This window comes from Bos grunniens, chromosome 27 (genome assembly GCF_055505025.1).
Source record: "Bos grunniens cultivar Pamir isolate PY7600 chromosome 27, Bosgru_T2T1.0, whole genome shotgun sequence".
In the NCBI taxonomy this organism is placed as follows: domain Eukaryota; kingdom Metazoa; phylum Chordata; class Mammalia; order Artiodactyla; family Bovidae; genus Bos; species Bos grunniens.
The window spans coordinates 38,771,739-38,786,189 of NC_141191.1; the positions used below are offsets into that span (position 1 = coordinate 38,771,739).

General features: G+C 56.5%; 1 protein-coding gene across 4 annotated transcripts in view; it reads left to right on the forward strand.

Annotated features, from left to right (window-relative positions):
* Positions 1 to 14,451, forward strand: part of IKBKB (inhibitor of nuclear factor kappa B kinase subunit beta) — a 52,663-nt gene that overhangs the window by 7,776 nt on the left and 30,436 nt on the right. For all 4 annotated transcript variants that reach the window (XR_015156240.1, XR_015156241.1, XM_086380442.1 and 1 more), the window contains exons 3-5: positions 7,442 to 7,536; positions 9,294 to 9,411; positions 12,399 to 12,468. Coding sequence is in view for 2 of the 4 variants with exons in the window: in XM_086380442.1 (XP_086236568.1) it covers positions 7,442 to 7,536; positions 9,294 to 9,411; positions 12,399 to 12,468 (283 nt within the window). In the remaining 2 variants the exon portion in view is untranslated. The remainder of the gene's footprint in view (positions 1 to 7,441; positions 7,537 to 9,293; positions 9,412 to 12,398; positions 12,469 to 14,451) is intronic.

Genomic DNA, 14,451 nt, shown 5'->3' on the forward strand with positions numbered 1-14,451 from the left:
GGTTCCAAATAGGAAAAGGAGTACGTCAAGGCTGTATATTGTCACCCTGTTTATTTAACTTATATGCAGAGTACGTCCTGAGAAACGCTGGACTGGAAGAAACACAAGCTGGAATCAAGATTACTGGGAGAAATATCAATAACCTCAGATATGCAGATGACACACCCTTATGGCAGAAAGTGAAGAAGAACTAAAAAGCCTCTTGATGAAAGTGAAAGTGGAGAGTGAAAACGTTGGCTTAAAGCTCAACATTCAGAAAATGAAGATCATAGCTCCGGTCCGATCACTTCATGGGAAATAGATGGGGAAACAGTGGAAACAGTGTCAGACTTTATTTTTTTGGGCTCCAAAATCACTGCAGATAGTGACTGCAGCCATGAAATTAAAAGATGCTTACTCCTTGGAAGGAAAGTTATGTCCAACCTAGATAGCATATTCAGAAGCAGAGACATTACTTTGCCAACAAAGGTCCGTCTAGTCAAGGCTATGGTTTTTCCTGTGGTCATGTATGGATGTGAGAGTTGGACTGTGAAGAAGGCTGTGTGCCGAAGAATGGATGCTTTTGAACTGTGGTGTTGGAGAAGACTCTTGAGAGTCCCTTGGACTGCAAGGAGATCCAACCAGTCCATTCTGAAGGAGATCAGCCCTGGGATTTCTTTGGAAGGAATGATGCTGAAGCTGAAACTCCAGTACTTTGGCCACCTCATTCGAAGAGTTGACTCACTGGAAAAGACTCTGATGCTGGGAGGGATTGGGGGCAGGAGGAGAAGGGGACGACAGAGGATGAGATGGCTGGATGGCGTCACTGACTCAATGGACATGAGTCTGAGTGAACTCCAGGAATTGGTGATGGACAGGGAGGCCTGGCATGCTGCGATTCATGGGGTTGCAAAGAGTCGGACCCGACTGAGCGACTGAACTGAACTGAAGATGCTGATCCCTTCTGCTGTCAGTCTGTCTGGGCTGAAAGCCTCCAGAGCGCCTTGCAGATATAAGCACTGGCATCCTGGGTCTTGGACGAGTGAGACGCCCCAGGGCGCCTTGCTAATGTCACATCCTCCGCGCTGTGATGGAGAAGGCTGGAAAGTGCTGCCTGATCCCTGTGGACACACTGGTCACCGCTCGAGAAGTAGGGCCAGCTCTCCCTGTCCCCTCACTGGACGACACTACACTCGCTGTAACCTGTCTGTGTGTCTTCAAATCTTACACGCTTTGAGCCCTGGACTGAGCCATCAGGGGACCATCTTTTTGATGATCCTGACTTACTATACTCACGCTCTAGTCAAGGAAGTGAAATGACTACTCAGGAATATATCAAATAGGTGTAAATACGAGCACCAGATCGTGCAGAAATCATCATGGCTCCTGTTCAGCGAGGGTGTCATCGCCAGGTGTGATGGGTGCCTTATCCATACCGCTTCCTGCATGCTCAGGCGTGATAGGAGGATCATCAGGCAGGATTTGATGGGAGGTGGGGTATTCCTGCCTGGAGAATCCCGTGGGCAGAGGAGCCTGGCAGGCCACAGTTCATGGGGTCACGCAGAGCTGGACGCACCTGAAGGTCCTTGGCACAGAGCGCGGGTTGCACGGAGTGTTAGGGGGCAGGGGTGGCAGGTGGCTTGGGGAGAGGAAGTAGGAACATGCTCCAAGCCCCCGAGGGCCCCACACTCCGTCTCATTTGACCGACAGCACCAGAAAGGGTATGGTCACCCCCACCTTGTGGATAAAGACCCAGAGGCTTAGGTGATGAGCTCGAGGTCACACATTCACCAGGTGAGGCGTGAGGGATCACCGGTGATCTGACCTGCTTCCTCCCGAGCTCCTGTGGGTGGGTCTGGAGGCGAAGGGAGTGGGTGGGGTCAGCCAGCTGACCTCAGCCTTCTGACTCTGGGCCCTCCTTCCAGAAACACTCATCTGGGAGGGAGGATCCGAGAAGGAACACGGAAGGTGTTTCCAGCCCCCCTCTTAGACCACAGAGGCCTGTTGAGTGGTTGCTTTGGTAACAGGAGGTGACTTCATGACCTGAGGGTGTAGACAGACCCCTTGGCTTCCTGTTCGTGGCCCTCCAGCCATTAGAAAAAGGCTACCAGGGAGGCCAGCGGCTCCTTCAGAGGCTGGCCTTCAGCTCGCTTCTCCTGTAGTGCCATCCAGGGGTCCCAGGAGTCTGGGGGAGCCTGTCCCCGCAAGCTGCCCCCACTTTGGAGTACACTCACCTTTGTTCACAAAAGGCGAAAAGATGGCGGAGACTTGAAGGACCTTCGTAATCAGCTGCCTTCAATGGAGACACCATCCTAGGCCCCTTTCTCCATTTTCTCCAGATACACCGCTTTTAAATTTTGTCCCAACTTCCTAGGAGTTGGGTACTGAGATGGTTTGGGCCAAGTCTGGAATTCCAGAGAACTGAGCCGAGACTGGGAGGTTCCAGGCCAAATAGAGTCAGTCGTCCATGCCCTGGTGTGTCATTGCAGCTTGGGGACAGACACCCCCAGAGTTTAAAAACCATCTTCACAGTCTGTTCATGATTAATTGAATTTTGCTTTCCAGAGAAAGTATGTGTTTAGCTACAGAAGGTCCTTCTACCTGGGTTTCTGTTTTAAGTGAAAGATTAATCGTGGAAAGACGGGAATGTTTTAGAGTGCTTCCTAGAGGGTCGCAGGGTAAGAGGTGTCTGTGTGGGACCCTCAGGCTTGGGAAGGCAGGGTTTCCCCTGGCACCGCAGGACCAGGCTGAGCTGCCCACTCAGTGTTGGGGCCTGTGCCAACTTAACCCCATGGTGTGTTCTGTGTTCGCGTCACAAAATTCACTCTATAGGTTGAGTTTGACTGTTCATCAGTCTTTAACATCAGTCTTCAGTATCAGGGTCTATTAGTGGATTCTGGGATGGGCCAGGTGACGGCTGTCTGTGAGTTCCGGTGTTTGTGTTGGGCAGGACATTACAGCTATCTGCAATCACCCAGTGTATATGCAGATGGATTCTATAAAACATTTCCTAAGGCACGTAACATCTACCCTTTGGGTTTGACTTATCTGTCATTTTTTTTTTTTTTTAAGATTCATTTATTTTCTTACTTATTTCGGCTGTGCTGTGTCTTTGCTGCTGCTCGGCCTTTTCTAGTTGCAGCAAGTACGGGCTGCTCTTCATTGCGGTGCCTGGGCTTCTCGTTGCAGTAGCTTTTCTTGTTGCAGAGCACAGGCTCTGGGCACGTGGGCTTCAGTAATTGCGCCTCGTGGGCTCTAGAGCACGGGCTCAGTAGTTGCGGTGCACTGGCTTAGTTGCTCCACAGCATGTGGGATCTTGTGGGACCAGGGATCGAACCTGGTGTCCCCTACATTGCAAGGCAGATCCTTAACCACTGGTCCACCAGAGAAGCCCTGTCCATCATCTTCATGAAGGAAGCGTACTGTTTATGCTCAGGAGAATAGTGACCCCCTCCCCAAATGTCTGCGTCCTAACCCCCTGAGCCTGTGAAGGTTAGGTTGCGCTGCAGAGGGAATCAACGTTGCTCATCAGCTGACCTTAGTTGGGAAGCTCATCCTGGACCACCTGGGTGGGCCCAGTGTAACCACAGGGGTCACGGAAAGTGACGAGGGAGACTGGAGAGTCGGTGTCAGCAGTGCACCCGCAGAGGCTGCGCTGGTCACTGCTGGCCTGGAGCTGGAGGAAGGGGCCGTGGGCCACAGGTTGCAGGCAGACCCTAGTTTCTAGGGCGGACATGAAGGGCATTCTTCTCTAGGGCCTCTGAAGAGGACATGGCCTGCCAACAGCTTGATTTCAGTCCCGTGAGACCCTCGCCAGACTTCTGAACTGCCAGAACCATCAGGAAGTAAATTGGTGTTGTTTTAAGCCAGCGAGCTGGTGGCAGTTTCTTGTAGCAGTGATAGAAAACGAATGCACTGTCGTGTATATTAAATTAGGTGCAGATTTTTAAACTCGAGGAGACGTTCTGCAGTAACAAACCACGAGTTGCAGTATCTTCTACTGAATGGTTGCTTAAAACAACCGTCCGTCTCAACATCACGTGCTCAGCGGACACTCCCGGCGGCCTGACCTCCCTCTGCAGTGTGGCCATCCATCTCTCATTGCTGGAGCTTGGGTTTCTGCGCGATCCTGCCCACCTGCAAACAAGCTTCTAGACACGTATTGGAATGGCTGTTGGTGGAGTTACCAGAGAACTGAGCAAAAAAACGAGTCTGAACCCTAACGGGAAGTGAAACTTGAAAGCAGATTCGAATCACTTTGAGAGCAGGGGATTTGGGAAGTTCACCACGCAGAGGGTGGAAAGTCTCGTGCAATGTAACGCAGTCTGGTTGTTCATCAATGAAACAAATCGTGGCTTCTGGACACACACCCTAACTCTTGAGCAGTGCTAGCTGGACGTCCATCCAAGGTCGCTTGTCCAGCTGTCCTGGTGGGTTCAAGAGCAGCAGAACTGCCAGTTTTTGAAAGAGGTCAGCTCTTCTTCAAGGGCACCTCCGAATCCTGGCCAGAGGTCGGGGTTCTAACCGCGCAGTAAGTGGACAGAGTGGCGGAGCCTGGCCGTCAGCAGCTGCTGCCGTGGGCGGTGCCGGGCAGCGTGGCTCGGAGCAGCCTGGGCCGCCAGAGGTGAGCCTTCGAAATACTGCTGGGCGGGGGCCATCACAAAACGGCGCATCTTGTACGATCCTCTTTATGTGAAGTATCCAGACGGCTAAATCTGTAGAGGCAGTGTGTAGATGAGTGCTTGTCTAGGCCTGGGGGTGGAGATTTCTTTGGGAGGTGATGAGTATGTTCTCTTTTAAAATAATTAACTAATTAGTCCCTTGGACTGCGAGGAGATCCAACCAGTCCATCCTAAAGTAAATCAGTCCTGAATGTTCACTGAAAGGACTGATGCTAAAGCTGAAGCTCCAATACTTTGGCCACCTGATGCGAAGAACTGACTCATTGGAAAAGACCCTGATGCTGGGAAAGATTGAAGGCTGGAGGAGAAGGGGACGACAGAAGATGAGATGGTTGGATGGCATCACCAACTCAATGGACATGAGTTTGAGTAATTCCAGGAGTTGGTGATGGACAGGGAGGCCTGGCGTGCTGCAGTCCTTGGGGTCGCAGAGTCAGACACGACTGAGTGACTGAACTGAAATGAAGATGCTCTGGGTCTTAGCTGCGGGACTGAGATCTTCAGTCTTGGTGTGGTGTGCGGGACCTTTAATTGCAGCATGTAAAGCTGTTAGTTGCGGCATGTGGGGTCTAGACCCCCCGACCGGGGTTCGAACCTTGGCACCCCCACACCACGAGCACCGAGTCCCTGCCCCTGGAGCACCAGGGAGGCCCTGGTGAGCGCGCCCTAAAACGGACTGTGGCTTTGGCCACGTTACTCTGAATGTACCCCGGACCATCAGTGTGTGTGCCTTCCATGGCTGAGTTGAATGGCGTGTGAATGATATCTCAGAGCTATTGAAAGAAAAAAAAAAAGCATATAAGGTGACTGTGTGACCGAGGCTTAATGACAGCCGTGTGGGGACTTGATAGAAGCCACTTGGGAGAGTGCCCTGGGTGGGGCTGCTGGAAGTATCTGCTTCTGGCCTTGGAGCTGTCACAGTCAAAGGATGCCTCCACCTCATTCCTGAAGCTTTCATTCATGAATGTCGATTTTAGGGACGGGTCTGCTGACCAGCGAGTAATGCGTCCCAGGGGACACTGTCTGTTTCTTGTCTGCGTGCGTGTGTGCTAAGTCGCTTCAGTTGTGTCCAACTCTCTGCCACCCTGTGTGCAGCAGCCTGCCAGCCTCCTCTGTCCGAGTTATTTCCCAGGCAAGAACGCCAGAGTGGGTTGCCATCTCCTCCTCCAGGGGATCTTCCCCACCCAGGGATCGAACCCAAGTCTCTTCCGTCTCCTGCATTGGCAGGTGGGTTCTTTATCACTAGCGCCACCTGGGGAGCCCTGATTCCCATTGTCCTTTTCCTCCCGGGTGGGCCCTTGATCTGCAGGGATCGTGGCTGGATTGGTGGACCTGTGACTTGATGAGTGTCTGCTGCCCTGAGGAAGCATGTGTCCCTGGGGGCCTTGCCACGACCTCGACATGCATCCGTTGAGTCCCAGTTTGGACCGAATGAATTTCTGCACTTATAAGACTTAGGATTCCTCGTAACACACATTTTCATAAACAGAAAAAATGGTCCAGTGGGGCCTCTAGGACACCCATCTTTCGTTTGGGCCCCAGTGGAATTTTGGTACCATTCTGAAGCCTTTTCTTGCTGGATTTCTCCTCTGCCTGCCCTGCAGGTCAGGGCTAGTCCCAGGGCATGTGGGCTTTTAAGGGGGCTCTCACTGCAGGGGCCTGGGGGCCTGGGAAGGGGCGGCTGAGCGCTGACCTCGGTGCTGCCTGGACACCCGGGGGGAGGGAAGAGTTAATCCTCGGGACCCAGGCTGTCTGTCGTTCACAAGAATTGTAGCAATTCCCTCATTCCCATTCATGAAGCTTCCATGGAGGGCACTATGTCAGATATCGCATTAGAGGTTAAACTCCTAAGGATGGACAGGCCTATAGTGTAACAGAGAAAAGAGAAAGTAACCCTGTGACCCTGCAGAAAATAAGTCTTTGGTGAGTAAGTGCTGGGAAGGAGTGCCCTGTTGAGACAGGAGGGCAGGAGCCCCTGCCGTGGGGGACACCCAGGCCTTGTCCCGGAGCAGAGACCAGAGGGCACAGGCTGGGCCAGTGGTCTGACCCTGACTGGGCATTGGAGGCCCGAGGTGGAGTCGCAGGAGGAGGATGGAAAGGTGGGTTAGAGCCCAGCTTCAGAGAGTTTTAAATGCCAGCGGCGCCTGCGTGGGTCTGCCATCAGGAGTGTTGCCCAATGCCTGCTAAGGGCTGGACGCTGCCAGGGGCTCAGCCTTGAGCATCCCTGAAAGGCAGGTGGGTGTCAGTGTTCCCACTTTACAGATAGAGAAACCAAGCCAGAGCCCGTGGTCCACCCAGCATCACAGAGCTGGGAAATGGCTGTGTTGGGATTTGAATCAGCCTGTGTTCCATCTCCTATACTGTGCTTGCCTTCTCTCTGGAGAGAGAGACCCCCCCCAGTGAGAGAAACATGAAACCTGGAGCCAGGGCGTTAACTGTTAGGCTGAAGCACAGGGAAGTGCCTTTTGCTTGGGTCCAAGATCAAGTCCGGTGGTACCAGGGTTCAAGGAATGAGGGTTCTCTTGGGCAGAAGTGTTCCAAAGAGGTCTCACGGGGGAGGTGGGGACAGAGCAAGGCCTGGGTGCAGATGTGGGGTGGATAGAGATGACCAGGGGGCAGGGCTGGGAGGTGGGCTGGAGGGGACTTGGGGCCATCCGTTAAGGGGCACGCTGCCGGCCTTGGGGGCCTGGAGCTGAGCGCGGGCTGTGTTCTGGGCCCGGAGGCGACAGCTGTGGGTTTGACCCTTGGCTGTCTCTAATCGTCCTGTGCGTCCTCTGCAGGAGACGGGCGAGCAGATTGCCATCAAGCAGTGCCGGCAAGAGCTCAGTCCCCGGAACCGCGAGCGCTGGTGCCTGGAGATCCAGATCATGAGGAGGTGAGGGCCTGGGCGCCAGCAACCCTGGGGTGGGGGACCTCAGGGCTCGGGGGATGCTACAGTGACTCTGGAGGAGGGCCTCAGGATCTGGAGCCGCAGCCCAGCTCTCTGGAAAGAGGCGTGAGGCCCAGCGCTGATACCCTGATAGAGGTGTCAGGGCCCCAGCCAGACTGTCCAGGCCGGTGGCCGCCGGAGCAGCGGCAGTGACAGCCCACCCCCCGGCCCCGCCAAGGGTTCTGAGTGGGCTTCCTTTGTTATATGATATAAAGCAGCCATTACGCTGAGTTTTCTGTCAGGAAAGATCCTTTTTCCCCAGTGTTTCCACTTCTGAGCTGGTAGGTGAGTGTCCCTGCTGTGAACCTTTTGGCAGAGTCTGTTCCTCCAGGGGGCCAGGGTGGGGGAGCTGGGGGGCTGCCCTCCCAGCTGGGAAGGCGCGGAGGAGTTACAGCCCAGCAGGGGCTCCCTCCCGACCCCGGGGAAGGGGGTGTCTTCTTGTGAGATGTGAGCACGTGCACATACACCGCACACTCTACAAGCAGACACACCTTCACACACATGACACACACACATGCCACATGCACAGACATGCCACAAACACACTACCCACACTCCACAGACACAAACCACATACAGACACCCCACACGCACACACACACACACCACATGAGCAGACACAGACACACCACACACACGCCATACAGACGCACACACATGCCACAAACACACCACCCACACTCCACAGACACAAAGCACATACAGACACCCCACACGCACCCCACACGCACACGCACACACACCACACGAGCAGACACAGACACACCACACACAGATGCCATACAGACACGCACACATGCCACAAACACACACCACCCACACACACCACATACACATACCACACACACCATGAACACACCAACACTCTACACACACACCATGAACACACCAACACTCCACATACAGATACACACCACACACATGACACACACTGTATACACCGCACACATATACCACACACAAACACACTGCCCACACTCCACACTCAGACACACACCCCAGACCCCACACACATAACACACATGCCACATGCACAGACACACCACCCACACTCCACATACAGACACACAAACCACACACAGACACCCCACACACACCCCACACGCACACACCCCACACGAGCACAGACACACCACACACACGCTATACACACACACACGCCACAAACACACCACCCACACTCCACATACAGACACAAAAACCACACACAGATATCCCACACACACCCCACATGCACACGCACACACACACCACACGAGCAAACACAGACACACCACACACACATGCCATACAGACATACACACACGCCACAAACCACCCACACTCCACATATAGACAACACCCCCCACACACCACTACACACACCACACACACATGCCATCCACACACACACCATGAACACACCAACACTCCACACACAGACACACACCCCACACACACACCCCGTCCCCACGGAGTGGCGTGCTGTCCGCAGTCCCTCTGCTTTCTCTGCTTTAGAACAGTTGGGAAGCGCGGGGGGCATGCCGTGGGGCCTCTGAGGAGAACCAAGCTCCCCGGGCCCTCGCGTGACCAGGGCTTATGGTGCAGACTGAGCGCTGCCGTGCCCTCGCCCCTGCACGCTCCAGGCCCCGGCACCTCGAGGCTCTGGGGAGCAGGGGTGAGCCTGGTGTCTGCCCCCCTCACCCGTTCCGCTTCCCCCCTAGGCTGAACCACCCCAATGTGGTGGCCGCCCGGGACGTCCCTGAAGGCATGCAGAGCCTGGCTCCCAACGACCTGCCCCTGCTGGCCATGGAGTACTGCCAGGGCGGGGACCTGCGCAAGGTGAGGCTGCAGGGCCTGGGGCGGGGCCCGGGGCGGGGGGTGCCTGCGCGGGGGCAAGGGGAGGCTGCGGGTGGCCCTGAGTCGGGGCCCGGGGTGGGGGTGCCTGCGTGGGGGCAAGATGAGGCTGTGGGGCCTGGGGTGGGGCCCGGGGCGGGGGGGGGGGTTGCCTGCGCGGGGGCAAGGGGAGGCTGCGGGTGGCCCTGAGCGGGGGCACCCTAGAGGGGCAAGGTGAGGCTGTAGGGCCTGGGGCGGGGGGCACTCGGGGGGGACACGGAGGTCAGGGCGGGGCTTGCTGTGCACTCTCTGGCTGTCCCTCGAGTGATGAGGGAACACCACCCGGTCATGTCCAGGGCAGGGCTGGACCAGCCCCAGACAGACCTTCCTCCCCCAGCACGGCTGTGTCGGCCCTTTGGTGCCCCGTGGCCACCGTCCCTGTGAGCACAGCTTCTCCCAGCCATGGCTGCCCAGGGTCACAGAGCGGGGCAGGAAGGGACTGACTCGGCTCCGGCCAGCCGGGCCGGGGACCCAGAGCCGCCACTGACACAGCTTCTGGGCTATGCTCCCTGCCTGCCTTCCCGCCATGTCCTCACGTCTCTGTATCAGAACACGGGCTGCGGGGTGGGTCCTGGGGGCCCTGTGTGTCCCATCTCGGAAATGGTACCACGACCTGCTCTTACTCATAGCCTGGTGAGCAGCCCTGCGATGCAGGGGAAACAGATGGGATCCCGAGTGAAGGGGGGCACCTCCTGGCCCAGAGGGGCTGGGTGGGGGGCTGGGCCGCCACAGCCGCAGCGGCAGAGCCTGGGGCTCACCTGCGGGTTCCAGCCGTGGGCCCCGCTTCGTCTGTGAGGACAGAAGTGTGAAGACAGAGCACGAAGACCGTGCAGGCTCTGGGCAGAAGGCGGCTTTATATTGCAGAGAGCTTGCCTCTCCGTCCATATCCCCCGACTCCTCCCCCCAGAAGAAGGTGCAGGGTGGCGGGCAGGACAGCCAGCAGGTGCCTCGTGCCCCCTCGGCCATTCCCAGAGCCAGCACCGCCTGCTTTCCCGCTGCTCTCCTGGCCCCTGCCACTGTCCCTCTCCAGAGGGACTTTCCATGAGGCCCATGTGCCCGAGTGGCCGTCTCCCGCCCGAGAGGTGGCCCGTCTGGGGTTGTCAGGGCAGGATATGAGCACAGTTGCTGGCACGGCCCACGAGCAGGGACTGATAACAGAGGCGAAACAGGGACTCAACAGAACTTCCATTTTCCTCTTTTATTTTCCTAACCTTTGACAGCCACTGGATTACTAACTGCAGCTATTTAGGGAGATAAAGCCATGTTCCTGTAGCCAAGAGGATACTCCTTGGCGGGCAGCGTGGGCAGTAGGTGGGAGGCAACCAGCTTACATCAGCGGAGGACCTCCAACGTCATCTCATGGGCAGCGGGGAGCCAGGCCGCTGGGGAAGAGAGTGATACAGACTGGGGCGTGATTGACCCGGCCAGGGGTGCCGGGTGGTGCGGCAGAGGTAGGGTGGCGCCCCACAGGGCCTGCGTCCACGTAGTCACCAGAGGAGATCAGGGAGGGGGGGCACTGCTGCCCCGGCGCCCGGGGTCCGTCATCTTAGTTCCAAGTGGAGTGGCCTGTCTTTCCCCGCTCCTGAATGTTCAAAATTCACACTCCTGGGCGGGGAGACATGTTTGGCCAATGCGTGCTGCTGCTGCTAAGTCATTTCAGTCGTGTCCGACTCTGCGACCCCATAGACGGCAGCCCACCAGGCTCCCCCGTCCCTGGGATTCTCCAGGCAAGAACACTGGAGTGGGTTGCCATTTACTTCTCCAATGCATGAAAGTGAAAAGTGAAAGTGAAGTCGCTCAGTCGTTTCTGACTCTTAGCAACCCCATGGACTGCAGCCTACCAGGCTCCTCCATCCATGGGATTTTCCAGGCAAGAGTACTGGAGTGGAGTGCCATTGCCTTCTCAGTGGCCAATGCGTGAGTGAATCTAAAAGCCAGAGCTGATCAGAGGAGTGAGGCATGTGTGCCCGATATGGGAACAACTCATGGACACACGTGGGGGTGGGGGTTACTTCGCATCGGTGCCCCTCTTGTCGGGAAATTGCTTTCTGAAGTCGAGGCTGGCTTCTCGCAGCAGACTGAGACCCTCGATAGGCCACCAGGGCCAGGAGGGCCTGAGCCTCAGGTGGACTCGCGTCCTGGGGCAGCTCCTTCCTGCGGCGGCCTTAGGGGTGGACAGACTCCTGGACCCCTTCGGTCCGGCATCTCACCCGTGAGCTGGGAAGGCCACCGATGCTGGCCTCAGAGGAGGGCAGGGTGGGATGCAGTGAGATGGGGCAGGAAGGCTCCAGGGAGCACATCCACGTAGCTCTCCATCCGCAAAGAGCTCAAGGGCCGTGTGGGCTCTGGGTGCAAGCTAGCTTTGTACCTCCATCCACACCCCCTCACTCCTCCCTAGGGAAGAAGGTGCACAGATTTGGGGCAGCTTGGGGGCTTGGGGGGCAGGACAGCCAGGTGGCACTGTGTCCACGCTCAGCCGTCCCTGGACCCAGCGTCGCGTGCTTCCTGTTGCTCTCCTGGCTCCGTCGTGGTGCCGGCCCGTGGTGAGTGCTTGCCACGTGGCCCCTGCTGTCATCCCCACCCAGGGCAAGGAGAAAGGGTCGGAAGGAGGGATTCAGTGGGTCCCCAGGGCTCTTGGGAGCAGTGGATCAGCAGTGGCTGAGCTCCGGCTGCGCCCATTTCCCCAGGACCGTGGCTCAGGTGAGGCTCCGAGAACGGCTTCAGGGTCGCACACGTGAGCACCTCCAGGAGCTCGCAGGTCTCTTTCCTCCATCCCTGCCCGGGCCCCGCCCCGGCCAGTCCTGCCGCCTGGCGGCCTGCCCGCCCAGGACCCGGGGAGCACTCAGACGGCCTCGGCTGGCGGAGCACCCTGGTGGACAGTGCATTGGTGGCTGGTGACCGCTCTCCTGACGCCTCTCCCCCCTTCTCAACAGTACCTGAACCAGTTTGAGAACTGCTGCGGCCTGCGGGAAGGAGCCATCCTCACCTTGCTGAGCGACATTGGTAAACCCCAACCCCGGATGTCTGGCCGTGCCCGCCAGGGAGGGGCCTTGCGGGGGCGGAGGGGAGGTGACAGGTCCGCGGTCTCTGCGGAGGTGGGTTGGCAGGGACAGACGGTGGCGGGGGCTGGTGATGGGTCGGTCGACAGGGCCTAGTCAGGCGGGCGCTGAACTCAGATAGATTTCCCTTCCTTCCGGACTAAGTCGTGTGCACAGAAGAGCGAGTTTCCTTTCCCATTAAAGAGCTCCACTCCCAGCTTTCCCGTAACAGCCAGTGATGGAGTTGGTTGTCCTTTGAATGCATCTCATCCCTTGGCAGTGAATTTTTCCACTTCCTCGTTGGTAGTTTTCTTGCTGGCCGAAGCCATAGGAAAAAACGGTGCTCCTTTAAACCCCGTTTAACCCTTGGCGTCCTCTGAGGAGGGTGTTGACGGCCCTCTGAGAAGGCCTGGCTGGCCTGAGCAGCAGGAGCCTGACCTCGGCATGCAGGGCTCAGATACCACCTCCCCGGCCCTGGCACCTGCTCTTTTGGGGGCAAATCTGCAAGGTTGATGGTGCAAGGTGACAGTCCGAGATCGAGAGTTGAGAGGTACCCAGGGTTCGTCACTCAACGTTTGCCCCCAGTTTGGGGAACAACACTGTTTTCACCCCTCGCCCACCGCGCCCTCTCGGAAGCTGTGTGTTTTTTCTTTTGGTATGTTCAGACTTTCTGTTTAGGAAAATACCAAGCATATAGGAAAGTTGGAAGGGCAGTGCAGTGAAGCCCACAGGCTCGTCACCCAGGTTCACCAGTTACTGCCACCTCGCCCCGTCTGGAAAGCCGCGTTGCGGATGCTTGGCCTGGTGGGGTAGGGGGGCTTGCAGTGCCCAGGCTTTGGCCTTGCCCCTGCCGCCTCTTCACTCTGGGCGAGAAGGAAGTGAGGGGGAATGGAGTGATAACGTGCTTACGGTTAGGATCCGAGCAGTGGGACGTGGAAAATTCCGTCTGTCCTGTGGATGGGGTTCACAGTGAGGACAGGATGACGTGGCACCAGTCGGGGGTTTCTTTTCCAGCTCTGTTGAGGCGTAGTTGACGTTGGACACGTGTGGGTTTCAGATGTGCAGCGTCAGGACGCTGCAGCCGTTTCACGTGACCTGAGTATGCGTCCATCACCAGCCAGGCTGCTTCAGAGAGGGAGGCGCCCTCTCTGATTCCCTAGAGAGTCCAGTCCTTCAGCCAGTATCCCACCTGCTCCCCGGACCCCTGCCCCATGCTGGCCCGTCCGTGCTGTGCTTGGACGTTCACCTGTCTTCTGCGCCGGTGGCCACATCACAGTTCATTCTCTTGAGTCGAAGGCAGGTTAGAAGGTTGGAGCATGATCTTTTGCTCTTTGTGGACAGCTTTTGTTTCTGGTTAGAGCTTCAAGTCTTTTCTGTATGTTATTTCTTCAAATGTGTTTTCACTTAGTAGGTTGTTTGTGCATTCAGGAAATTGTTGTTACGATAGTCTCTGAGTGATTGTCTCAGGCACACAAAACTGTCTACTCCCTCATGTACCTTTAGCATCCTCCAGTGACCCTTACGATATTTACGGAGCCTCTGCGGGTCTCGTTTTTGGTGTGGCCACATGTGTCCAGGTACCACTGCCTCCTGTGGTAGCTTTCTCTTATGTATTCGAGGTGTGTGTGTGTGTGTAAGTTACACGTAAGTCAGAATAGTGAGGACAGGTAAGCCCTGGGGAAGCTTAAGTGGCTCCATTCTCCTGTCTGTGGATGAGTATCAAAGGTCGTTAGGTCTCTGGTTCCCTGACTTCCTCTCTGTGGCCCCAAGTTGGAAATAATGAGGCTTTCTTTGAAGTGCTGGTCTGCTAGAATTAAACTCACAAAGGCCAAGACTTTGTCAACGCTGTGTCTCCCACATCTGGAACAGTAGTACCTTGCGTAGCAGCTGCTTTATACATACTTGTCAGTGAATGAAATAAATCCCAAAGGAAATTAGAAGAAGGACC